At 42.1% G+C, this 27,617-nt stretch overlaps 1 protein-coding gene across 1 annotated transcript in view; it reads right to left on the reverse strand.

Annotated features, from left to right (window-relative positions):
• rassf4a (Ras association domain family member 4a) overlaps positions 1 to 27,617 on the reverse strand; it is a 68,484-nt gene that overhangs the window by 15,552 nt on the left and 25,315 nt on the right. The window contains exons 2-3 of the mRNA XM_021606291.2: positions 18,886 to 18,949; positions 18,611 to 18,686 (exon numbers count right to left, since the gene is read on the reverse strand). Coding sequence (XP_021461966.1) covers positions 18,611 to 18,686; positions 18,886 to 18,929 — 120 coding nt within the window. The 5' untranslated portion in view covers positions 18,930 to 18,949. The remainder of the gene's footprint in view (positions 1 to 18,610; positions 18,687 to 18,885; positions 18,950 to 27,617) is intronic.

A 27,617-nucleotide genomic window follows, 5' to 3' on the forward strand; every position in this document is an offset into this window, starting at 1 on the left:
AATCACACACGGTCGTGTGGCCGGTCACACACTTGCTCTTCGGACCAGCTACAGGTCTGTCAGTCTCAGAGAATTTCACCATAGAAAATTCCATAGATCCTACTATCCATGTGGGTTTTCCAACATACGTAGATGTTGGAATATAGAATGGTAATGGTAATGGTAATAGTAAGGAAAAAGACACACGTGAGTCCTCGCGACTCATTGATACTATCATTCCTCTAATTTAGTAATTGTCTTACAAACACAACACACAGATCTCTAACCCTCCTGTCTCTCCTCTCTCTCCTCTGTAATATGAAGCATAGATGGCTGCTTCTGCCCCTAACTCACCTCCCCACCATCACTGAGACCTTGGAGGTCCTGGCCCACCAAGCACAGTAATTCTCTCAGTCTCCATCCCAGTGCATCATTACTTTAAGACATGAAGGTCAGTCAACATGGACATTTTCAAGAACTTTGAAAGTTTGTTCAATTGCAGTTTCAAAAACCATCAAGCGTTATGATGAAACTGGCTCTCATGAGGACCGTGTCATGACTTTCCCTCTTGAGTGAGGATCATAGCTGCCAGATCAGCACCCCTCCTCTCTCCCACCAGAGTTTTATACCTTGCAGGAACTCTCTCCCACTCTGCAGAAATGGAAGTTGAAAATCCCTTTGTTACAACAGAGAGATTTTGTTGTACAGTAACATCCAAGATTGGATAATGAAACAATATTTCTGTAATCTAAACATTTGGAATGGTTTGTGGCTATTTAAAGAATAATCATGTCCAACATTTATTGTTTTGTGATATCATGAGAGACATTGTAATGTAAACATTGTAACTTTAAGAGCTTTCACAATATATATGTCATATATATATATATATGTCTAAATATCTAAATGTCATATATCTAAATGTCTAAATATCTAAATGTTGTAAAACTTATATGATTAAATATGAAACTATTTGTGAGAAGATAAAATGTGATTTTAGGGCCTAGAAAAAAAACCTTGTGACGAAATTCACATCAGACCAAGTAGGATGACGATAAGCCTGACGTCACGAATGGTTAGACAATTTTAATTTAACCTTTATTTAACTAGGCAAGTCAGTTAAGAACAAATTATTGTTTTCAATGACGGCCTAGGAACAGTGGGTTAACTGCCTGTTGAGGGGCAGAACGACAGATTTGTACCTCTTCAGCTCGGTGGCTTGAACTTGCAACCTTCCGGTTACTAGTCCAACGCTCTTAACCACTAGGCTACCCTGCCGCCCCAATAGAGACCATAAAAACGTTTTTTAACGAATTTAAAGCGGTGGCTACGCGGCTGAGAAATGGTTTACAGGTTTACAGGTTTAAGTAGATAATAGACATGAACTTCACATTTCATGTTTGCATATTTAATGCATCAAGATCTACATATAATATATTTTAGGAATACTTGTCACGGCCATCGAAAGAGGTGGACCAAAGCGCAGCGTGGTGAGCGTACATTTTCCTTTTTATTTAAAATGTCGCCAACAAACAAAGAAACAACCATGACGCTTACAGTGCTATAGTGCCACTAACAAAGATAACTACCCACACTGAAAGGAGGGAAAAAAGGGCTAAGTATGATTCCCAATCAGAGGCAACGATAGACAGCTGTCCCTGATTGAGAACCATACCCGGCCAAAACATAGAAATAAAGAAACATAGAAAACAAAACATTAGAATGCCCACCCAAATCACACCCTGACCAAACCAAAATAGAGACATAAAAAGGCTCTCTCAGGTCAGGGCACGACAATACTAAAGATTCCAAACTGAGAGCAAGATAAATCCAAATGTGATACAAGTGCCTGATTTCGGCCGGAACACACCGGTACTGAGTACTGGCACCTTAAATTATCTACTGCGTGATTATCGGCAGATAAAAAATATTGGCACAGTACCGGCACCCAAAACGAGTGCTGGCACCCATTTCAGTCCACTTCAACCACTGTCTGAAACAAATTTTACTTCTGAGATTCTGTTCTCTGTGTCGCTGATAAATAGTGCTGAGCGATTAGTGCTTTTTGAGGCCTGTTCGCTGTCAGTTTGATTGAACGAAATTTCGACCGTTATCAACTTCAGTAAAAAAAAAAAAAAAACATTAAATACACTTTGCATTATGTGGGTTGAATGCTGTAACAACACAGAATAACACAATAAAGTCCCATGATTGTAGTAACTGCCCATTATACTCCTTATCACTTATTAACCATAATTTATTCACATTTCTTTACTTCAATAAAATATGTGAGTTGTTGTATATTTCATTTGATGACTATTATTTCATTCCAAGTCATCATCTCATCTCTATAGAACTGCTGCCTGTGCTGTCTGACAAAATCACTATTTTGTAGTTCTTCAAAGTAAATAATGCATACTTTTATGAACGCTAAATACCAACTATCAATCACTTAGATTGTGTATTTTCAGGTAGAGTTACCTCGGGAAGCAACCGCTGCTTTCTATATCACCTCACGATAGCGCATTCTTCTCTGTTCCATAGCAGTAATAAAATAAACACATACAGGTAAAGTATATGCGCAATGGATTATGCTCATTGTAGTTAATTACCACGTTTTATGAGCTAAACTATGTTGAATATTATCCTGTTACAAACTACAACTCCCTATAACATCGCACAGTTCAGGCTTGATCCGATTTATCTCTAGAGAAACTGTGCGAATTGAACTCACAGAAGAAAAAATAACAAAATGGAAATCAAATAATTGAACTGAAGTTGGTAAAATAGTTGTTTAAAAACAGAAAAATTACAGAAATTTCAGTTAAATGTCTAAGCACTATTGATAAGTCATCCTGACAGAGTAGCCAGTGAATCTGAGTAGCTCTCTCTCCCCTTATGGTGGTGGTCTATGGAAACTGCAATAATGTAGGGGACGACAATCGGATAAGAGGCAATCTGTAATTTTGATTAAGACATTAATGAGCGAGCTAGTCAATATAACTATTTGTTTAGCACTTTTGAAATGTCCAGCGACAGAATTCAGAACATGGGCCATTCTTAGTGTTCTCCCTGTACACCAAGTCAGGACCGTAGAATAAATAAAAGGGGGCATTTAAGCAGACAATGAAAGCTCTTACAATATTTGATGATTACATTTCTCTAAAACAGGTTATAGGCTGCATGTGCACCACCAAGTCAGAACAGTAAGCGAAATTGAGGGGTAAACAGACCAAATTATTAGGGTGAGGCACATGGGCTACTAATATCTTACTACACAACATACATTTAGTATTACTTTCTTAGCTACAGTATACATAACTCCCTGGGATATTACATCATTTATGCAGCAGCATAGAATACATTTTTGGACTCATCTTGTTGTGCTGTGCTCACTTGAACAGGAAGGTGGCACAGCCGTCCTTCGTGGGGCAAATGTTGTCATCAAAGTCTGGAATTCTCTGGATTTATGGTGCTTTCAAAACAACTGAGAACTCTGAAAAAAACAATGTTGAATCATGATGACGTCATTGGTCTTCAGGTTGTAGCTCTAAAAAGAGGCCGGATTTACAATTCCGAGTTGGATGACCGTTCAAAACGTATTTTCCCATTCGGAGCTTGTTTATTTATGACTTCCCAGTTATCTTGAATTCACTGAAGTCAAGTTTTTGCGAGTGTGGCACAAATCGTGCTTCATTGACAGCATGGCCAATGTTAAAATGTTTATCATTTTAAACTTGTAAAAGAGCCCAGATCTGGGACCGCCCAGATCTGGGACCACACAGCGATTCCACTGAATAGCAGGCTAGTGATTGTTTTGCAATGCTTGCAGTTAGCCACTGTCACTGATTCCTTCCAAACCACTCATTGTTGAATTTGCGATTTCCTGTGTAATGTTTAAGTCCAATTGCCGATGAGCACCTGTACATTTTATCTATAATTTCTCTTCATTATTTCTCTTCATATGACAAGGATTAAAAAGGATTTGCCAGTAGATTGTTGACTTGATTCATGATGATGACTGCTAGCTAAGATTGTGAAAGTATGATGTTTACATGATCAGTCCAATCAACGCTACTCTACATATAACGTGATTTTGACATAATTTTATCTGTGGCCAATGACCTTGAGCCTTCTTGGATGGGCACCTCTAGTGTAACTCTATGGCAGCACCCAAGGGGCAAGAATTTTCTAGCTCTACCCTTAGATTTGGCAGAGACATAGTGTCCCCATGAGTGATAGAACACTGAGCCAATCACGACACAGAGCTCCATATTTTCTGCTGGCAAGCCCCACCCACCACCACAGAAAACACTGAGCTAGGCTGAAACACAGGCATTTTGGAGCTGCCTTACTCAAGAAAACAAAAAAGAGACCATGTTTGTATGTGGCTTTATTAACTCAATGATATACACTGCTCAAAAAAATAAAGGGAACACTTAAACAACATAATGTAACTCCAAGTCAATCACACTTCTGTGAAATCAAACTGTCCACTTAGGAAGCAACACTGATTGACAATACATTTCACATGCTGTTGTGCAAATGGAATAGACAACAGGTGGAAATTATAGGCAATTAGCAAGACACCCCCAATAAAGGAGTGGTTCTGCAGGTGGTGACCACAGACCACTTCTCAGTTCCTATGCTTCCTGGCTGATGTTTTGGTCAGTTTTGAATGCTGGCGGTGCTTTCACTCTAGTGGTAGCATGAGACGGAGTCTACAACCCACACAAGTGGCTCAGGTAGTGCAGCTCATCCAGGATGGCACATCAATGCGAGCTGTGGCAAGAAGGTTTGCTGTGTCTGTCAGCGTAGTGTCCAGAGCATGGAGGCGCTACCAGGAGACAGGCCAGTACATCAGGAGACGTGGAGGAAGCCGTAGGAGGGCAACTACCCAGCAGTAGGACCGCTACCTCCGCCTTTGTGCAAGAAGGAGCAGGAGGAGCACTGCCAGAGCCCTGCAAAATGACCTCCAGCAGGCCACAAATGTGCATGTGTCTGCTCAAACGACTCCACGAGGGTGATATGAGGGCCCGACGTCCACAGGTGGGGGTTGTGCTTACAGCCCAACACCGTGCAGGACATTTTTCATTTGCCAGAGAACACCAAGATTAGCAAATTCGCCAATGGCGCCTTGTGCTCTTCACAGATGAAAGCAGGTTCACACTGAGCACATGTGACAGACGTGACAGTCTGGAGATGCCGTGGAGAACGTTCTGCTGCCTGCAACATCCTCCAGCATGACCGGTTTGGCGGTGGGTCAGTCATGGTGTGGTGTGGCATTTCTTTGGGGGGCCGCACAGACCTCCATGTGCTCGCCAGAGGTAGCCTGACTACCATTAGGCACAGAGATGAGATCCTCAGACCCCTTGTGAGATCATATGCTGGTGCGGTTGGCCCTGGGTTCCTCCTAATGCAAGACAATGCTAGACCTCATGTGGCTGGAGTGTATCATCAGTTCCTGCAAGAGGAAGGCATTGATGCTATGGACTGGCCCGCCCGTTCCCCAGACCTGAATCCAATTGAGCACATCTGGGACATCACCAACGCTACGTTGCACCACAGACTGTCCAGGAGTTGGCGGATGCTTTAGTCCAGGTCTGGGAGGAGATCCCTCAGGAGACCGTCCGCCACCTCATCAGGAGCATGCCCAGGCGTTGTAGGGAGGTCATACAGGCACGTGGAGGCCACACACACTACTGAGCCTCATTTTGACTTGTTTTAAGGACATTACATCAAAGTTGGATCAGCCTGTAGTGTGGTTTTCCACTTTAATTTTGAGTGTGACTCCAAATCCAGACCTCCATGGGTTGATAAATTTGATTTCCATTGATCATTTTTGTGTGATTTTGTTGTCAGCACATTCAATTATGTAAAGAAAAAAGTATTTAATAAGAATATTTCATTCATTCAGATCTAGGATGTGTTATTTTAGTGTTCCCTTTATTTTTTTGAGAAGTGTATATACATACATATGGCCCTTAGCCGTGGTATATTGGCCACATATCACAAACCCCCGAGGTGCCTTATTGCTATTATAAACTGGTTACCAATGTAATTAGAGCAGTAAAAATAAATGTTTTGTCATACCCGTGGTATACGGTCTGATATTCCACGGTTGTCAGCCAATCAGCATTCACAACTATTTGTGAGAAGATAAAATGTGATTTTAGGGCCTAGAAAAAAAACCTTGTGACGAAATTCACATCAGACCAAGTAGGATGACGATAAGCCTGACGTCACGAATGGTTAGACAATTTTAATTTAACCTTTATTTAACTAGGCAAGTCAGTTAAGAACAAATTATTGTTTTCAATGACGGCCTAGGAACAGTGGGTTAACTGCCTGTTGAGGGGCAGAACGACAGATTTGTACCTCTTCAGCTCGGTGGCTTGAACTTGCAACCTTCCGGTTACTAGTCCAACGCTCTTAACCACTAGGCTACCCTGCCGCCCCAATAGAGACCATAAAAACGTTTTTTAACGAATTTAAAGCGGTGGCTACGCGGCTGAGAAATGGTTTACAGGTTTACAGGTTTAAGTAGATAATAGACATGAACTTCACATTTCATGTTTGCATATTTAATGCATCAAGATCTACATATAATATATTTTAGGAATACTTGTCACGGCCATCGAAAGAGGTGGACCAAAGCGCAGCGTGGTGAGCGTACATTTTCCTTTTTATTTAAAATGTCGCCAACAAACAAAGAAACAACCATGACGCTTACAGTGCTATAGTGCCACTAACAAAGATAACTACCCACACTGAAAGGAGGGAAAAAAGGGCTAAGTATGATTCCCAATCAGAGGCAACGATAGACAGCTGTCCCTGATTGAGAACCATACCCGGCCAAAACATAGAAATAAAGAAACATAGAAAACAAAACATTAGAATGCCCACCCAAATCACACCCTGACCAAACCAAAATAGAGACATAAAAAGGCTCTCTCAGGTCAGGGCACGACAATACTAAAGATTCCAAACTGAGAGCAAGATAAATCCAAATGTGATACAAGTGCCTGATTTCGGCCGGAACACACCGGTACTGAGTACTGGCACCTTAAATTATCTACTGCGTGATTATCGGCAGATAAAAAATATTGGCACAGTACCGGCACCCAAAACGAGTGCTGGCACCCATTTCAGTCCACTTCAACCACTGTCTGAAACAAATTTTACTTCTGAGATTCTGTTCTCTGTGTCGCTGATAAATAGTGCTGAGCGATTAGTGCTTTTTGAGGCCTGTTCGCTGTCAGTTTGATTGAACGAAATTTCGACCGTTATCAACTTCAGTAAAAAAAAAAAAAAAACATTAAATACACTTTGCATTATGTGGGTTGAATGCTGTAACAACACAGAATAACACAATAAAGTCCCATGATTGTAGTAACTGCCCATTATACTCCTTATCACTTATTAACCATAATTTATTCACATTTCTTTACTTCAATAAAATATGTGAGTTGTTGTATATTTCATTTGATGACTATTATTTCATTCCAAGTCATCATCTCATCTCTATAGAACTGCTGCCTGTGCTGTCTGACAAAATCACTATTTTGTAGTTCTTCAAAGTAAATAATGCATACTTTTATGAACGCTAAATACCAACTATCAATCACTTAGATTGTGTATTTTCAGGTAGAGTTACCTCGGGAAGCAACCGCTGCTTTCTATATCACCTCACGATAGCGCATTCTTCTCTGTTCCATAGCAGTAATAAAATAAACACATACAGGTAAAGTATATGCGCAATGGATTATGCTCATTGTAGTTAATTACCACGTTTTATGAGCTAAACTATGTTGAATATTATCCTGTTACAAACTACAACTCCCTATAACATCGCACAGTTCAGGCTTGATCCGATTTATCTCTAGAGAAACTGTGCGAATTGAACTCACAGAAGAAAAAATAACAAAATGGAAATCAAATAATTGAACTGAAGTTGGTAAAATAGTTGTTTAAAAACAGAAAAATTACAGAAATTTCAGTTAAATGTCTAAGCACTATTGATAAGTCATCCTGACAGAGTAGCCAGTGAATCTGAGTAGCTCTCTCTCCCCTTATGGTGGTGGTCTATGGAAACTGCAATAATGTAGGGGACGACAATCGGATAAGAGGCAATCTGTAATTTTGATTAAGACATTAATGAGCGAGCTAGTCAATATAACTATTTGTTTAGCACTTTTGAAATGTCCAGCGACAGAATTCAGAACATGGGCCATTCTTAGTGTTCTCCCTGTACACCAAGTCAGGACCGTAGAATAAATAAAAGGGGGCATTTAAGCAGACAATGAAAGCTCTTACAATATTTGATGATTACATTTCTCTAAAACAGGTTATAGGCTGCATGTGCACCACCAAGTCAGAACAGTAAGCGAAATTGAGGGGTAAACAGACCAAATTATTAGGGTGAGGCACATGGGCTACTAATATCTTACTACACAACATACATTTAGTATTACTTTCTTAGCTACAGTATACATAACTCCCTGGGATATTACATCATTTATGCAGCAGCATAGAATACATTTTTGGACTCATCTTGTTGTGCTGTGCTCACTTGAACAGGAAGGTGGCACAGCCGTCCTTCGTGGGGCAAATGTTGTCATCAAAGTCTGGAATTCTCTGGATTTATGGTGCTTTCAAAACAACTGAGAACTCTGAAAAAAACAATGTTGAATCATGATGACGTCATTGGTCTTCAGGTTGTAGCTCTAAAAAGAGGCCGGATTTACAATTCCGAGTTGGATGACCGTTCAAAACGTATTTTCCCATTCGGAGCTTGTTTATTTATGACTTCCCAGTTATCTTGAATTCACTGAAGTCAAGTTTTTGCGAGTGTGGCACAAATCGTGCTTCATTGACAGCATGGCCAATGTTAAAATGTTTATCATTTTAAACTTGTAAAAGAGCCCAGATCTGGGACCGCCCAGATCTGGGACCACACAGCGATTCCACTGAATAGCAGGCTAGTGATTGTTTTGCAATGCTTGCAGTTAGCCACTGTCACTGATTCCTTCCAAACCACTCATTGTTGAATTTGCGATTTCCTGTGTAATGTTTAAGTCCAATTGCCGATGAGCACCTGTACATTTTATCTATAATTTCTCTTCATTATTTCTCTTCATATGACAAGGATTAAAAAGGATTTGCCAGTAGATTGTTGACTTGATTCATGATGATGACTGCTAGCTAAGATTGTGAAAGTATGATGTTTACATGATCAGTCCAATCAACGCTACTCTACATATAACGTGATTTTGACATAATTTTATCTGTGGCCAATGACCTTGAGCCTTCTTGGATGGGCACCTCTAGTGTAACTCTATGGCAGCACCCAAGGGGCAAGAATTTTCTAGCTCTACCCTTAGATTTGGCAGAGACATAGTGTCCCCATGAGTGATAGAACACTGAGCCAATCACGACACAGAGCTCCATATTTTCTGCTGGCAAGCCCCACCCACCACCACAGAAAACACTGAGCTAGGCTGAAACACAGGCATTTTGGAGCTGCCTTACTCAAGAAAACAAAAAAGAGACCATGTTTGTATGTGGCTTTATTAACTCAATGATATACACTGCTCAAAAAAATAAAGGGAACACTTAAACAACATAATGTAACTCCAAGTCAATCACACTTCTGTGAAATCAAACTGTCCACTTAGGAAGCAACACTGATTGACAATACATTTCACATGCTGTTGTGCAAATGGAATAGACAACAGGTGGAAATTATAGGCAATTAGCAAGACACCCCCAATAAAGGAGTGGTTCTGCAGGTGGTGACCACAGACCACTTCTCAGTTCCTATGCTTCCTGGCTGATGTTTTGGTCAGTTTTGAATGCTGGCGGTGCTTTCACTCTAGTGGTAGCATGAGACGGAGTCTACAACCCACACAAGTGGCTCAGGTAGTGCAGCTCATCCAGGATGGCACATCAATGCGAGCTGTGGCAAGAAGGTTTGCTGTGTCTGTCAGCGTAGTGTCCAGAGCATGGAGGCGCTACCAGGAGACAGGCCAGTACATCAGGAGACGTGGAGGAAGCCGTAGGAGGGCAACTACCCAGCAGTAGGACCGCTACCTCCGCCTTTGTGCAAGAAGGAGCAGGAGGAGCACTGCCAGAGCCCTGCAAAATGACCTCCAGCAGGCCACAAATGTGCATGTGTCTGCTCAAACGACTCCACGAGGGTGATATGAGGGCCCGACGTCCACAGGTGGGGGTTGTGCTTACAGCCCAACACCGTGCAGGACATTTTTCATTTGCCAGAGAACACCAAGATTAGCAAATTCGCCAATGGCGCCTTGTGCTCTTCACAGATGAAAGCAGGTTCACACTGAGCACATGTGACAGACGTGACAGTCTGGAGATGCCGTGGAGAACGTTCTGCTGCCTGCAACATCCTCCAGCATGACCGGTTTGGCGGTGGGTCAGTCATGGTGTGGTGTGGCATTTCTTTGGGGGGCCGCACAGACCTCCATGTGCTCGCCAGAGGTAGCCTGACTACCATTAGGCACAGAGATGAGATCCTCAGACCCCTTGTGAGATCATATGCTGGTGCGGTTGGCCCTGGGTTCCTCCTAATGCAAGACAATGCTAGACCTCATGTGGCTGGAGTGTATCATCAGTTCCTGCAAGAGGAAGGCATTGATGCTATGGACTGGCCCGCCCGTTCCCCAGACCTGAATCCAATTGAGCACATCTGGGACATCACCAACGCTACGTTGCACCACAGACTGTCCAGGAGTTGGCGGATGCTTTAGTCCAGGTCTGGGAGGAGATCCCTCAGGAGACCGTCCGCCACCTCATCAGGAGCATGCCCAGGCGTTGTAGGGAGGTCATACAGGCACGTGGAGGCCACACACACTACTGAGCCTCATTTTGACTTGTTTTAAGGACATTACATCAAAGTTGGATCAGCCTGTAGTGTGGTTTTCCACTTTAATTTTGAGTGTGACTCCAAATCCAGACCTCCATGGGTTGATAAATTTGATTTCCATTGATCATTTTTGTGTGATTTTGTTGTCAGCACATTCAATTATGTAAAGAAAAAAGTATTTAATAAGAATATTTCATTCATTCAGATCTAGGATGTGTTATTTTAGTGTTCCCTTTATTTTTTTGAGAAGTGTATATACATACATATGGCCCTTAGCCGTGGTATATTGGCCACATATCACAAACCCCCGAGGTGCCTTATTGCTATTATAAACTGGTTACCAATGTAATTAGAGCAGTAAAAATAAATGTTTTGTCATACCCGTGGTATACGGTCTGATATTCCACGGTTGTCAGCCAATCAGCATTCAAGCTGGAATCACCCAGTTGATAATTCCCATTATAACCTGGGTCGTTTGAGCCCTCAATTCTGATAGCCGGGGTATATCAGACCGTATACCACGGGTATGACAAATTATTTATTTTCCAGTTATATGACGCGTTGCATTGTGCCTAAGAACAGCCCTTAGCCACGGTATATTGGGGACATACCACACCCCCTCGGGCCTTATTGCTTAAGTGGCAACCAGCAGGGGTAGCTAAAGTCATAAACTTCAGCTTGATGGATCTCTTCCATGGCATGAACCTTCAGTGTGACAGTGGCTCCGACCAGAAACAACCCTTAATCCATAACCCTAGTCATGTAGCCCTAGAAATGACCTCTACCCCTACTCCATTGCCAGCAAGCAAACCTTGGCATGGGATGTCATAATTACTGTAAAAGCTACACAGGACGATCAAATGAATTAATTATATTTAATTACCTTCATAGCTTTAAAATAAGCTCAACCAGCATAAAGCTACCAGAACATGTAGTTAGAATAATAGAGAAGCTATGTATGCTACTTTCGCAACACTGCTCACACACTAAGTGGGTCTGATAATGCACAAAGGGCATACAGACAGACAGACAGACAGACAGACAGACAGACAGACAGACAGACAGACAGACAGACAGACAGACAGACAGACAGACAGACAGACAGACAGACAGACAGACAGACAGACAGACAGACAGACAGACAGACAGACAGACAGACAGACAGACAGACAGACAGACAGACAGACAGACAGACAGACAGACAGACAGACAGACAGACAGACAGACAGACAGACAGACAGACAGACAGACAGACAGACAGACAGACAGACAGACAGACAGACAGACAGACAGACAGACAGACAGACAGACAGACAGACAGACAGACAGACAGACAGACAGACAGACAGACAGGAAGTTAATTACTACTGTCAATATAAATGAGTCTACTGGCACTTTTACTACCATCAACAATGTATGTAGGGCATTATAAGTACATCACCTGACAACTGTTCAGGTCATATGAGCTTAAAGTAAAAATGCACCCATACTCAATAACACACATGCACATGACGCATGCACCCACGGACCCACCCATGTATGCACGCTAACGCGCACACACACACACACACACACACACACAAAACCGGTTTACCTGGCAAGGAATCCAACTACAGGTCCTTACAAAAATGATTTCAGTGTTTGAGACTGTGGCGAACCATGACTATTGGATGTACAGTGCCTTGAGAAAGTATTCTTATACCCTTATTCCACTTTTTTGTTGTGTTACAGCCTGAATTCAAAGTTCTGGCTTCAGACCAAGAAGTCCTTGAGTGCCCCAGCCAAAGCCTAGACTCGAGTCCCATGGAAAATCTGTGGAAAGACTTTCTGTTCACTGCCACTCCCTGGGGTGGCAGGTAGCCCAGTGGTTAGAGCATTGGGCCAGCAACCACAAGGTTGCTGGATTGAATCCCTGAGCTGACAAGGTAAAAATCTGTCGTTCTGCCCCTGAACAAGGCAGTTCACCCACTATTCCCTGGTAGGCTGTCAATGTAAATAAGAATTTGTTCTTAACTGACTTGCCTAGTTAAATAAAGGTTAAATAAAAATATCCAACTCAACAGAGCTTGAAGAAATTTGCACGTGTGTAGATGGGTGAGAAAAAAAATCTGTTTAATCAATTTTGAATTCAGGGTGTAACACAACAACATTTGGAATAAGTCAAGAGGTACTTTCTGGTATATCCAATTTGTTATAGCAAAATTCAAAAATCAAGAAAATAACAAACAGAGCATCACTTAATGTGCACAACATTATATTGTGTAGTTGGACCGTTCTAGTGCAGACTCTATTGCTCGTGAAGCAATGCTTTTTGATGACAACATCAAACAGGCTTGAGCCATGCTTCAGGCTGCAACTCACACAGAGACAGCACAGCTGCCCCCCGCCCCAGATATAATTTGTGCCCCCTCCCAGTTTTGCTTCTCCATAAACATAAGAAATAGTAGACAAATGACCCTGCCTCTTTTTGCCAGTCCTGCCAGAAGGTGCAGAATGGGACAGCTGCCTATCCCAGTCAGCTGTCCCCCACATGCTTCAAGATGGCCACTATATTGTTCCTGTACCCATGAAAGCAAAGGTAACTGAAATAAATTACTATGGCATGTAGCACTCCCTTCTGTCATCATGAAGGGCTCTGAGAGACTAGTCAAGGATCATATCACCTCTACCATACCTGTCACCCTAGGCCCACTTCAATTTGCTTACCGCCCCAATAGATCCACAGATAATGCAAACACCATCACTCTGCACACTACCCTATCCAATCTGGACAAGAGGAATACCGAGGTAAGAATGCTGTTCATTGACTATAGCTCAGCATTCAGCATTTTTGTCACCATAGTACCCTCCAAGCTCATCATTAAGCTTGAGGCCCTGGGTCTGAACCCTGCCCTTTGCAACTGGGTCCTGAACTTCCTGACAGGCCGCCCCCAGGTGGTGAAGGTAGGAAACAACACCTCCACTTCGCTGATCCTCAACACTTGGGCCCCACAAGGGTGCGTGCTCAGCCCACTCCTGTACTCCCTGTTTTCCCATGACTGCGTGGCCATGCACGCCTCCAACTCAACCATCAAGTTTGCAGACAACACAACAGTAGTAGGCTTGATTACCAACAATGACGAGACAGACTACAGGGAGGAGATAAGGGCTCTGGGAGTGTGGTGCCAGGAAAATAACCTCAGGAGGCTGAAGAAATGTGGCTTGGCACCAGAAACCCTCAAAGTTTTACAGATGCACAATTGAAAGCAACCTGTCGGGCTGTATCACCGCCTGGTACAGCAACTGCACCGCCTGCAACAGCAGGGCTCTCCAGAGGGTAGTGCGCTCTGCCCAACACATCACCGGGGGAAAACTACCTGCCCTGCAGGACACCTACAGCACCTGATGTCACAGGAAGGCCATAAAGATCATCAAGGACAACAACCACCCGAGCCACTGCCTGTTCACCCCGCTATCATCCAGAAGTCGAGGTCAGTACAGGTGCATCAAAGCTGGGACCGAGAGACTGAAAAACAGCTTCTATCTCAAGGCCATCAGACTGTTAAACAGCCACCACTAACATTGAGTGGCTGCTGCCAACACACTGACTCAACTCTTTAATAATAATGGGAATTGATGGGAATTGATTTAAAATATACCACTAGCCACTTTAAACAATGCTACTTAATATAATGTTTACATATCCTACATTCATCTCATATGTATATGTATATACTGTACTCTATATCATCTACTGCATCTTTATGTAATACATGTATCACTAGCCACTTTAAACTATGCCACTTTGTTTACATACTCATCTCATGTGTATATACTGTACTCGATACCATCTACTGCATCTTGCCTATGCTGCTCTGTACCATCACTCATTCATATATCTTTATGTACATATTCTTTATCCCTTTACACTTGTGTAAAGCCACATTTCTTCAGCCTCCTGAGGTTATTTTCCTGGCACCACACTCCCAGAGCCCTTATCGTAGTCTGTCTCGTCATTGTTGGTAATCAAGCCTACTACTGTTGTGTTGTCTGCAAACTTGATGGTTGAGTTGGAGGCGTGCATGGACACGCAGTCATGGGTAGTAGTTTTGGAATTGTTAGTTAGATTACTCGTTGGTTATTACTGCATTGTCGGAACTAGAAGCACAAGCATTTCGCTACACTCGCATTAACATCTGCTAACCATGTGTATGTGACAACATTTTTGATTTGATTTGATTTGAATGTGTGAACGTTTCATCCCAAAATAAACTGGTCACATTATTTATCCTTCATTTAACTAAGTCAGTTAAGAACAAATTATTATTTTCAATGATGACCTAGGAACAGTGGATTAACTGCCTTGTTCAGGGGCAGAACAACAGATTTGTACCTTGACAGCTCAGGGATTTGAACTTGCAACCTTCTGTTGACTAGTCCAACGCTCTAACCACTAGGCTACCCTGCCACCCCAACATAACTTTCTAAGGACTGTTTGAGCAAAATGTTTCTGTGAAAAAACAGTGTGGCTAGCTCAAATGCTGACTGTTGCGTCAATCAAAACTGGACATACTAAATAACTGTTCTAATCACACGGGTTTGAGCGTACTCTGCATGGATCACTGTAGAATGATCACACCCGTTTGTTGGTATGTGTGAAAAGGTTAATGGAAGCTTCTCTAATGTCAAACATGTAAAGTTTGGTGTACAGCAGGGGAGGTCTCTAGGCCCTCTACCCTTTTATTTTTTTCCCAATGACCTGCCACTGGTATTAAACAAAGCATGTGTGTCCATGTATGCTGATGATTCAACAATATACGCATCAGCCACCACAGCTAATGAAGTCACTGAAACCCTTAACAAAGAGTTGCAGTTTGTTTTGGATTAAGCGGGCAGTAATAAACTGGTCCTGAATAGGGCTGTTGGGGTGACCATATTACCGTCACACCGGCGGTCATGAGTCATGAAGGCAGTCAAATTCCATATGACCATGTTGTCACGGGAATTAGGCTTCTCCAAGCTCTGATGCTGCTGGTCATTAGTAGCATACCAAACTTGCTAACTGCCTGGTACCCAGCACTCTATTGTCCATCTAATCACTCTGACATCAATGCATATATATGCAATATATCAATGCATATATGCAATATTTAAAAATATAATGAAACACTTCATGAGAGCCCATGACCTCATGTTGTGCATTATTTCTATAGGCTATGCAATTGCAGGAGAAAACAGAGTGATGGTCGCTAATAAAAAGAGGAGGATCCCATCAGCTTTCTATAGGCTAGGCCTACTATATTTCTTTCTCAACTCTCCTAGTATTAAGCACATTGGTTATATTTACAACAGAAGTATAGCCTATTTGGCTGGCATGAAGAAAAAAAACACAGGGAAAATGTCCTCCATTCGCTATTTAAATGCAAAGATGACATGTCTTTTTTCCCGCTGTCCCTGTTTCGATACAGGTGCATGATAATGGTCCATTCTAAATCAAAACAAATGTCACACATATATTGTTCAGTATATGTAAAGACAAGATTAAATCAAGAATAGTCTGATGGGTGACAATATTAGCTTATCACTTGTGAATTATATGTTATCATGATTATCATGAATGATGCCCAGCATAAGAATCAATGCGACTTGTTCGAATCATAGTCCCACACATCATGTAGCCTAGCCCATAGGCTTATATGTTTTAATAAGATTCGTATCACTAAAGTGGCCAAATAACTTCTAAAAATTAATCACATTAATCCGCTTTACAAGGGGTGTAGAGCCTAACTGGCATATATAAGCAGCGCGTGAGTTTCAAGTTTGGGGAAGATCATTTTCACCATAAAAATGCATCTTTATGATAAAAGCATTACATGCATAATTGCATTTGCGGTCACTTTTGATCATGATGTTTTCCGCTAATGGAACATTTGCGCTTATAGCCTACTACCATGTGCACATTGCTGCGCTTATAATGTTAAGAAATAGCCTAATAATTTATCAACATTTTAAGCTAAACGTTCTTATCTGATGCGTCAGCCACTGTGCATAAAAGTATGCTATTGGTTGTATTCATTTGATCTATTGCATCCCACAACTGTCCCAGACTATGTTTGTAATATTTATTTATTGCACAGAATAGGTTGACTTTTGTACTATGAGGGATAGTAAATTGACATAGGCTAGTGCTTTTGCTGTTTGTTAGGCCTACTCATATTATAATGCTAGGTTAATAACAATAATAGTTGGATAACAGATCAGCTCTCGGAACTCAAATGAAACTGGTATATATTTTTATTTATCACAATTTTCTTTAACCAATTTTGTTCCTTACTTTCACCCCTTCCACTTGATAAAGGTTCCAATTGAGGAAGATTATTTGATCAATTACTATATTTGAGTTTAACCACAGTATTTGAGGTATTATTTGTTTAAACTTTTCTGGTGGATTAAACTGAAATTGCAACCAACTTTCTATGGCTTGTTTAAAATTTGGAGATTATTTTATTTTCAAATAACCGAAAGTGAGCGGTTGTAATCTGAATGAAGGGAAAAAGGCCATTCTTGAACATGCGGTGAGACATTCTTACTAATTTGTAAATAAAGCCAGTTTGTTATCTATAATTATTTATTTTCTGTGTTTAGAGGCGGAGAAACCAAAAGCCCACCGTGGCTATTTTTAGAAAATTGTCAGTCCATATGTCATGTGTAAATCCTCCATTGTATTTACCCAAGTTCTCTCTTAACTCCAGGACCACTGACATTTTTTTGTTTGTTGTTGCCTGATGCAGGACTCTAGTGCCAGAGAACAGAGACTCTCAGACTGAAAACACCTCCATTAATTTACGAAAAGATAGTCAATTTGTGCCACAGTTTAGACTACCTATAGATCAGCTTTCTAACTCCCCCTTGTGATTGTGTGGTGCAATGACAGAATGCCACCATCTACCACTAGCGGTCACGGCATAAGCTCGTAACTTTTAAAGGAAGAACCCCTGTACCTAGTCAGTTGCAAAACTGAATGCATTCAACCAAAATGTGTCTTTCGCATTTAACCCAGCCCCTCTGAATCAGAGACACTCATGGCTCATCCATCCATTGATCTATTAATTCACAGGAACTTCCTCCCGTCACTTCTCACATTACATACATGATAAATAAACATCACTTTAGCACATAGCTTCACTGCATCAGTTGGCTACACCACAAAAACACAAACATTTACAGCATAACTGCTTTGCTAAGCATCTCATCAAGACGTAATTTGTAAAAAAAAAATTATGCCTTTGTTCATGTGTACTGCAAAGTTGTGGTGAATAGGTTTCTAACTATTGCATTGTAAATGAGTAGAGCTGTCAGTGAGTGTTTGTGAGTGTGGAGAAGCAATAGATAAACTGGTTCCAGTTCAGTTGGATGTCTTCATACATTAATTTTACCCCTTTAAGACGTTGTTATACCTGAAACGCCAAACTGACACACACGCACACACACACGCACACACGCACACACAAAAAAACACTGACAGCTCTACTGATTTACAATGTAATAGTTAGAAACCTATTCAGCACAACAGATGAACAAAGTATTTTATTTTTTTGCCTTTAGTCAGTCCTTATCAGCATGGGAGTGTAGATGAGACATGCTGATTACCTACCTCAAGGTGTGTAAACTACTCCAGATAAAAGTGAAAGAGTTCCCACGACTACAGGTGACTGATGGACAGAGTAATTTAATGTACCAGGCCAGTTTACGAAGGGCTCCTACCTCTCTGTGTCTGAGTTGGAAGCTCTTCCCCTCGTGGTAACAGTTGTAGGTCCTGAGCAGAGACAAGATGTCTGACCTGAATATCAACACAACACCAGAGAGACAGACAGGGTTAATATAGGTATTGATGCATTCCACTCGTGTTACATTAACATTGGATAAGTAACAAGCTCTGTATACGTTACTTCATAAAAAAAAATATTACACATGACTACAGACATGTGGTCCTACGTAATCTGAGGTCATATGCAGGACAGACACACAGCTGGACTCACTTTGGGATAAACTTCTCCTCATCCAGCTTCACATAGTCAGCCATTCTGAGATACAATCATACAGCTAGGAGAGAGAGAGAGAGATTTATGTTAACAAAACAACCCAATAGTTTGTGTTGGGACGTAACCAGATCTTTCTGTTCTATAGAGATGCTGTAGGGGGAAAAGTATACACGCTGTACAATATACACACTGTAATAACATGAATGTAGTTACTAACATTTTCAGAAACATAGACTCAATTCCAGAGCACATTCAGTAGTAACGTGTTGAATATGAATTACACTAATACTTTCATCTGTACAATCTACAGACTAAAAGTGTATTACAGGAGACCGGAGGCAACACTCCTTCCACTTTTCGTGCTACATTTCAAGATGGTCATGGTATGGAACTTAGAAACTTATTTTTCTATTTTCCCAGGGAAGTACCTAGCTCTCAAAAATAGGGAATAGTTGCATGTAAATACCTGTCTGGACTAAAGCATGTATTGTGGTGGGGGTGTGTGCTTATGTGCGTGTGCGTGAGCGAGCGCGAGAGCGAGAGCATGAGAAAGAGAGCCGAGCTAGCACATTTGGTTCCTTGGCAGTTGTTAAACGTTCTCAGAATGTACATTTTTAGGTTGCAGGGAGTTTCTGAGAACATTTTACTATGGTTCCCTGAATGTTTTCCTGGGAGGTTTTATTAACATTCCGAGAATGGGAATTATAGGTTATTTGAAGGTAATTCATTAACATTCTGAGAACATTCTCTAAATCTTGTGAATGTTTTGAATTAAATGTTTAGGTTATTTGGATGTTTTTTAACAACTTCCTTAAAACGTTCACTGGATGTTTCAATAAGACTTTTATTAACTCTGCTAGTTTAGCTGTTTTAATTTCCAAGCACAGATAAAACATATGGAAATGAATTTGCTTAGGCATTAGTCATGCAAACACATTTCCTTTTAATTGTGTGTCATGTCGTGTGTGTAGGTGGCAGGGAAGTCATGTGCAGGAAAATCAAACTTGGTATAATGGAGTAGTTTAATCGCGTAAAAACAAAACTCCAAAACCGAAGTACATAATAAAAATAGACATGGGTACAAGAACCCGTTGCACACCAATCATTAAAACACGAGCTTAACAATATACATTCTCTGACAAGGACCGCCGAGCACGGCCCGAACAAGGAGAGGCTTCGACTTCGGCAGAAGTCATGACAGTACCCCCCGACGTCTCGAATTCAGGATGGATCGAACGGAGTACGCCGGGACCCCCTCAATGTCCAGAGGGGGCGGAGGAACCTCCCGTACCTCAGCCACCACCGGCCTGAGAAGAGACACATGGAACGAAGGCTTAATATGGGAAACGGGGGGAAGCTGTAACCTATAACATACCTCGTTCACTCTCCTCAGGACTTTAAATGGCCCCACAAACCGTGGACCCAGCTTCCGGAAGGGCAGGCGTAGGGGCAGGTTTCGGGTTGAGAGCCAGACCCTATCCCCCGGTGCGAACACCGGGGCCTCACTACGGTGACGGTCTGCACCAACTTTCTGGCGCAGTACGACTCGCTGAAGGTGGACGTGGGCGGCGTCCCATGTTTCCTCTGCACGCCGGAACCAGTCGGCCACCGCAGGAGCCTCTGTCTGACTCTGATGCCAAGGAGCCAGAACCGGCTGATACCCCGATACACACTGAAATGGAGAAAGGTTAGTGGAGGAGTGGCGTAGTCAGTTCTGGGCCATCTCTGCCCAGGGCCCACTCCCGCGGCTGGTCCTGGCAATAAGACCTCAGAAACCTTGTCTGGTGGCACCGGTGGTATGGGAGGTTGACATGGACATTGAGCGGGCGTTATGTGCGGAGCACACTCCCACCCAGTGCCCAGTTGGACGTAGGTACGTTCCGTCTGATGTTTGTGATCAATTGATTTGTTGGGCTCATACGTCACCTTCCTCTGGTCATCCTGGCATCGGGCAGACAGTGCGCTGTCTTAGTGGGAAGTACTGGTGGCCCACTTTAGCTAAGGACGTGAGGGTGTATGTTTCCTCCTGCTCGGTGTGCACCCAGTGCAAGGCACCTACACACCTACCCCGGAGGAAATTACAACCCCTACCCGTTCCACAACGGCCGTGGTCCCACCTATCGGTGGATTTTGTGATGGATCTTTCTCCATCACAAGGGAACACCACGATTCTGGTTGTTGTGGATCGGTTTCACGATTCTGGTTGTTGTGGATCAGTCCTGATGTCTCATTCCTTTGCCCGGTCTCCCTACGGCCCTACAGACTGCGAGGCCCTTTTTACACACGTCTTCCGGCACTACGGGGTGCCTGAGGATATAGTGTCTGATCGGGGTTCCCAGTTCACATCAAGGGTCTGGAGGGCGTTCATGGAACGTCTGGGGGTCTCGGTCAGCCTGACCTCAGGGTTTCACCCCGAAAGTAATGGGAAGGTGGAGAGAGTTAACCCGGATGTGGGTAGGTTTCTGCGGTCTTATTGCCAGGACCGGCCGGGGGAGTGGTCGACTTTCATCCCCTGGGCAGAGATGGCCCAAAACTCTCTCCACCACTCCTCCACCAACCTGTCTCCATTTCAGTGTGTACTAGGTTATCAGTCGGTACTGGCACCGTGGCATCAGAGCCAGATCGAGGCACCTGCGGTGGATGACTGTTTTCGGAGCTCGGAGGGGACCTGGGACGCTGCCCATGTATGTCTGCAACGGGCCATCAGGAGACAGAAGGCGAGCGCCGACCGCCACCGCAGTGAGGATCTGGTGTATCCACCGGGAGACCGGGTCTGGCTCTCGACCCGAAACCTGCCCCTTCGCCTGCCCTGCCGGAAGTTGGGTCCGCGGGTGGTCCGGCCATTTAAAGTCCTGAGGAGACTGAATGAGGTATGTAATAGGTTACAGCTCCCCCTGATTATCGTATTAACCCCTCGCTCCATGTGTCTCTCCTCAGGCCGGTGGTGGCTGGTCCACTCCAGCAGTCTGAGGTGTGGGAGGTTCCTCCGCCTCCTCTGGACATCGAGGGGGCCCCGGCGTATACTGTGTGAGCCATCCTGGACTCAAGGCGTCGGGTGAGAGGCCTTCAGTACCTCGTGGAGTGGGAGGGGTACGGTCCGGAGGAGAGATGCTGGGTGCCGGTAGAGGACATACTGGGCCCTTCCTTACTACAGGAATTTCATTGTCTCCACCCAGATCGCCCTGCGCCTCGTCCTCCGGGTCATCACCGTGGCCTCAGCTATGCACATAAACAACTAATGCTAGCCAGAGCAAGATGAGCTAAAAAAAAATTGAACAAAGGCACATTAGATAAACCCTCTCAAACTTTTTCGGCTAGTTGGCCATCAAAATTGCACTCATACACGATGTACATACACGATGTGGAATTGTAGCCTCCTCGTCCTTCTGCAGCTTGCCTGCCAGTGCATGCTTGTCCAAACCAAGCACCCAAGCTAACTGGCTAGCTTGCTAGCTAACTTCTTCCAAACACAAATAAGAGAACACCTCACTCTGACCGTATCAGAGCTGGTTAGACTGTTTACATGTTATCTAGAGCATTCTTGACTAGCTATTACTTTTTGTGTCTGTTTACTGTTTATTTATTTACTTCATATATTCATCAGTTGCTCTGCACACCGGCACACTCAGCCGAGAGTGCTCTGAAATCGGAGTAGATAGCCAGAGTTAATTTGCGAACGCAAGAGAAATGCTAACTGAATAATAGTCATTCAAGTTCTTGCTAGATAACCAAATGACACCTGCATCTCTAGCTGTGTTTAGCCACTGAAAGTGTTCAACGAAATAACAACACAATGTCAAATACAGGTTGTTTAGTCAAATAACTAACATCTAATCACATTAACCATTACTCTCTTGCGGGAATTCCACCAACGGTCCATATGTAGCCAAACCAACGATGTTGAGTCAAAAATAATCTATTTTTAAAACCTGTTATGAAGTTGGTTTTGTAGCAAAATAAACTGGGAATTTTATAGTTTTGACTGATATTACAATTGTCTGTCTCATTATGTCCGAGTTCATGGACTGCTTATCCTTTAACATCATGCTGTGTGTGGCTGCTGTCTTTCCATCAGCCCTATGCAGTTGTGTAGTGGTGCCTGGAGAAGTGGGTATACTCAAATTTAGCCAAAAAAGTTCCCAAACGGCCCGTCCAGCAAAGGAATGGCACCATGTGTGAAAAAAATATAGGTTTTTTAAATGAGTTTTCCTATAAATTTTTCACATTTTCACTCTCAAAATCACACCTTTAATGGTAAAGTCCACAACAATGCTTAAACCACATAAATCTGATTGGGAGGGCCTGTCAGGGCCAGGCTCCCCAGTGGGTGGGACCCTTTCCACCCAGGCCCATCCCTGTCTATGCCCCTGATGCAAACAGTGCATAAGGACAATTACACATCAGAAATAGCCTAACCAACAGTTCGGACAAAAAAATGTCAATACCTGGTTTGCATACCCATTGTTACCTTTGTTACTGGTAAATATCATACATTTAAACATCTTTCCTACCCTACAGGCTACTGGTGTCATTCTTCTGTGAGCTGCTCCATGCCAAAACCAGTTGAGAGCTGCACACTCTTGCTGCCTACAGATGATATCCCTTCAAGCGGGATGGCACCGACAGAGAGGGCAGCTAGTGCTTCTAGCTCCTAAGCAACTTTGCAATATTTATTTTATTTATTTATTATTTATTATTATTATTATTTATTTTTGTGTGTTTTTTCTTACATTATTAGCCCAGGAATGTTGTTGTGTTATTACATACAGCCAGAAATAACTTTTAGATATCAGAGCGGTGGTAGCCCACCAGCATTACGACCAGGAATATGACTTTCCCGAACTGATTCCAGAGGCTGATCCAAAACAGCGCCCGCGGAGAAGAGGTATTTGGAGTGGACCTTTAGTCCGCCTCAGGAGGCTCGCACACCATCCACCGCTTTAGAGTATATTACTCTCTAATGTTCAGTCTCTGGATAATAAAGTAGATGAGCTCAGGGCGATAATCTCCTTCCAGAGAGACATCAGGGACTGTAACATACTTTGTTTCACGGAAACATGGCTCTCTCGGGATATACTGTCTTCGTCCATACAGCCATTTGGGTTCTCAGTACATTGCGCAGACAGGAATTAAGAAGAAAGGCGGGGGTGTATGTTTCATGATTAACTACTCATGGTGTGATTGTGATAACATACAGAAACTCCAGTCCTTTTGTTCACCTGACCTAGAATACCTCACAATCAAATGTATTACCTCCAAATATAATTTTCTTCTGTTATAGTCACAGCTGTGTATATTCCACCTCACAACAAAATCATTATTTATAAGTTAATGGCTAGCCAATTACAGAAAATATCTTATGGTTGTGAGTGTGGTGAAATAAAAGCAGGGCATTCTACTGGAGAATTTTAGAACTTGGACACTGTCTTGTTGGCCTAACGTTATATCCTAATTTGACTTTGGTGCAGGTTCTTCACATTACCGTCTCTGATAAAAACACATACACTGGACCAAAGTTTATTTGTCACATGCACAGGATACAGAAGGTGTAGTGAAATGTTTACTTGCACAGTGGAGTCTTTGACATATAGCTAGCTTAACTTGAAGTGAAAATGACTTTCTGACAAAATTAGAAATGTGTAATATCTGAAAATGTAGCTAGCTAGACTATCTTACATGGATGGACGCTTCTACTTCTGTCACAGATTCTATGGTTGCCCTTAGTTTGAAGATGTAATCCAGAGCCTTCTGTGTGTTCTCTTTTTGACTCCCTCTGCACATTTCCAATCAAATGGCAGATTTTTTCTCCATCTCCTTAATTATGATACTTTAATTCCATTTCGCATTCCACTGAATTCCAAACTCGGTCCTCAAGAAAGTGGAGAGCAACAGTTTTGCAGTTGAACTATGTGATATCTTTCAAAAAAGCTGCATTAGAAAGGATGACCTACACGTACTGACCAGCTCATGTTATAGACAGAAGAGTGCTACATGGCAGACCAATCCAAACTAATCTCTAGGCTTGTCCAGCCCATCCATTATCTCAGAAAATCATGGCTAGCGGGAAGGTTGCTCACTTTTTCCGTGGCTATACAACTAGGCTCTTAAATTAACAATTGTATTTGTACTTACAGATGGCATACACGTTTGTTATGAAGGCACATTAATATTCACATGTTTCAGAAGACATTTCTGCAAATTGAGAAATCGAGAAATCATTTTACTAAACTGAATAAAAATACGAAACTACACTATGAAACAAAGATAAATGACAAAGAATGACAGGCAAGCACAGCTCCACCATTCATTGAATCAGATGGCTCATTTATCACAAAACTCATTGATATTGCCAACTACTTTAATGATTTTTTTCATTTGCTAGATTGGCAAATTTAGGTATGACATGCCAGCAACAAACACTGAAACTACACATCCAAGTATATCTGACCAAATTATGAAAGACAAGCATTGCAATTTTGAATTCTGTAAAGTGAGTGTGGAAGAGGTGAAAAAATAGTTGATAATGACAAGTCACCAGGGTCTGACAACTTGGATGGAAAATTAATTTGGATAATAGCGGATGATTTTGCCACTCTTATTTGCCATATCTTCAAATTAAGCCTGCTAGAAAGTGTGTGCCCCCAGGCCTGGAGGGTTACAAAAGTCATACCGGTAGTAAAGCCCTCTTTACTGGCTCAAATAGTTGACCAATCAGCCAATCCTTAGTAAACGTTTGGAAAAAATTGTGTTTGACCAGATACAATACAGTAAACAAATTGACAACAGACTTTCAGCATGCTTATTGTGAAGGACATTCAGTAAAGCCAGGATGTCTATGTATGCGGATGACTCAACACTATACACGTCAGCTACTACTGCAACTAAAATGATTGCAACACTTAACAAAGAGCTGCAGTCCGTTTCAGAATGGATGGAAAGGAATAAGTTAGTCCTAAATATTTCAAAAACTAAAAGCATTGTATTTGGGACAAATCATTCACTAATGATTTGTCCCAAATAAATATTGTCCCAAAATTAAATATTGCAATGAATAATGTGGAGATTGAACAAGTTGAGGTGACTAAACTGCTTGGAGTAACCCTGGATTGTAAACTGTCATGGTCAAAACATATGAATACAACATTAGCTAAGATGGGGAGAAGTCTGCTCTGCCTTCTTAAAAGTATCAACAAGGCAGGTCCTACAGGCCATAGTTTTGTCGCACCCGGACTACTGTTCAGTCGTGTGGTCAGGTGCCACAAAGAGGGACTTAGGGAAATTGCAATTGGCTCAGAACAGGGCAACACGGCTGGCCCTTGGATGTACACAGAGAGCTAACATTAATAATATGTCAATCTCTCCTGGCTCAAAGTTGAGAAGAGATTGACTTCAACACTACTTGTATTTGTGAGAGGTATTGACATGTTGAATGCACCGAGCTGTCTCTTTGAACTACTGGCACACAGCTCGGATACCCATGCATACCCCACAAGACATGCCACCAGAGGTCTCTTCACAGTCCCCAAGTCCATGACTACATGAAACTCTATTCCACATCAAGTAACTCATGCAAGCAGTGAAATTTGATAAAAGAAACAGATAAAAAATACACTTCATGGAACAGTGGGGACTGTGAAGAGACACAAACACAGGCACAGACACCTGCATCGTTGAGAAGCTAAGTTACTGAAATGACATGGAGCTGTAGGCCTAACAGCCCCGCTTGCTGTAGCTTTTTTAACATAAGTTACTTATTAGCATAAAGGCTTACTTCAATATATCAATCAATCATTCATTTGTGCATGTCATCACACAGCATACAAGTCATCCATGTCTTTAAATACAGTCAAGCATTTTAGTTATACAACTAAATAACAAAGGGAGCCTTGAATAATTAAACAATGAATAAACCTAAATATGTCGGCTAAAGTGATTGAATTCACAAATGCATTTGACTGTTTTTAATATTGGCTGTACTTGAGACTTTAAAACCTTTTTAATTTATTTTTTATAACAGACTATATGGGATTGATTATAATTTGTTTGTAAATAATTATTGTATTTATTGTGCTGTTTACACTGTTAGAAATGTAGCTTAATTCAAATGATTAATATTATGGTGTTTCTATTCCAAGGAAAACAAAAATGCATTTTACAGTAGCCTATGTAGGCCCAAGGGTTTCCGTTAGGAAAATATCTGCACTGTACAACGTGACCGGTCGGGAGTAGGCCTAATCGACTGAGAGTGAAGAGCAAAATAATCCTAACATTTCCATATCCTAATTGTAGGCTAACCAATACCCAAACAGAGATTCAGTGAATATAAAATCAGATTGATTTATGAAGACCAGTCAACATTGCTGGTCTCAAAGCAGAGAGAAACGGTGCTGAAATCGTTAACCACATGTGGGTAGTCTATTGCTTCAAATCCTGTTACAACAATTGGATGACATTGGGTGTTTTCAGTAAGCAACAATTGCCTTCAATTGCATTAGCCTACTTTATTTCAAATATTTCTGTCATTCAGTGATATTTATTTCCATAGTAATTTGTTATGGATCCATCAAGATGTGGTTATACAACAGTGCATGTGGTGGGCTATGCAAAGAGATGGGAGAAGTAGCATGCCTTGCAAACATCTGCTTTTCTTCATCTTCATCATTCAGTTAATTTAAATTAAATTGTAATACATTTTGTCACTCCAGTTCAACAACTACAAATCACTTTTG

This window comes from Oncorhynchus mykiss, chromosome 1 (assembly GCF_013265735.2).
Source record: "Oncorhynchus mykiss isolate Arlee chromosome 1, USDA_OmykA_1.1, whole genome shotgun sequence".
In the NCBI taxonomy this organism is placed as follows: domain Eukaryota; kingdom Metazoa; phylum Chordata; class Actinopteri; order Salmoniformes; family Salmonidae; genus Oncorhynchus; species Oncorhynchus mykiss.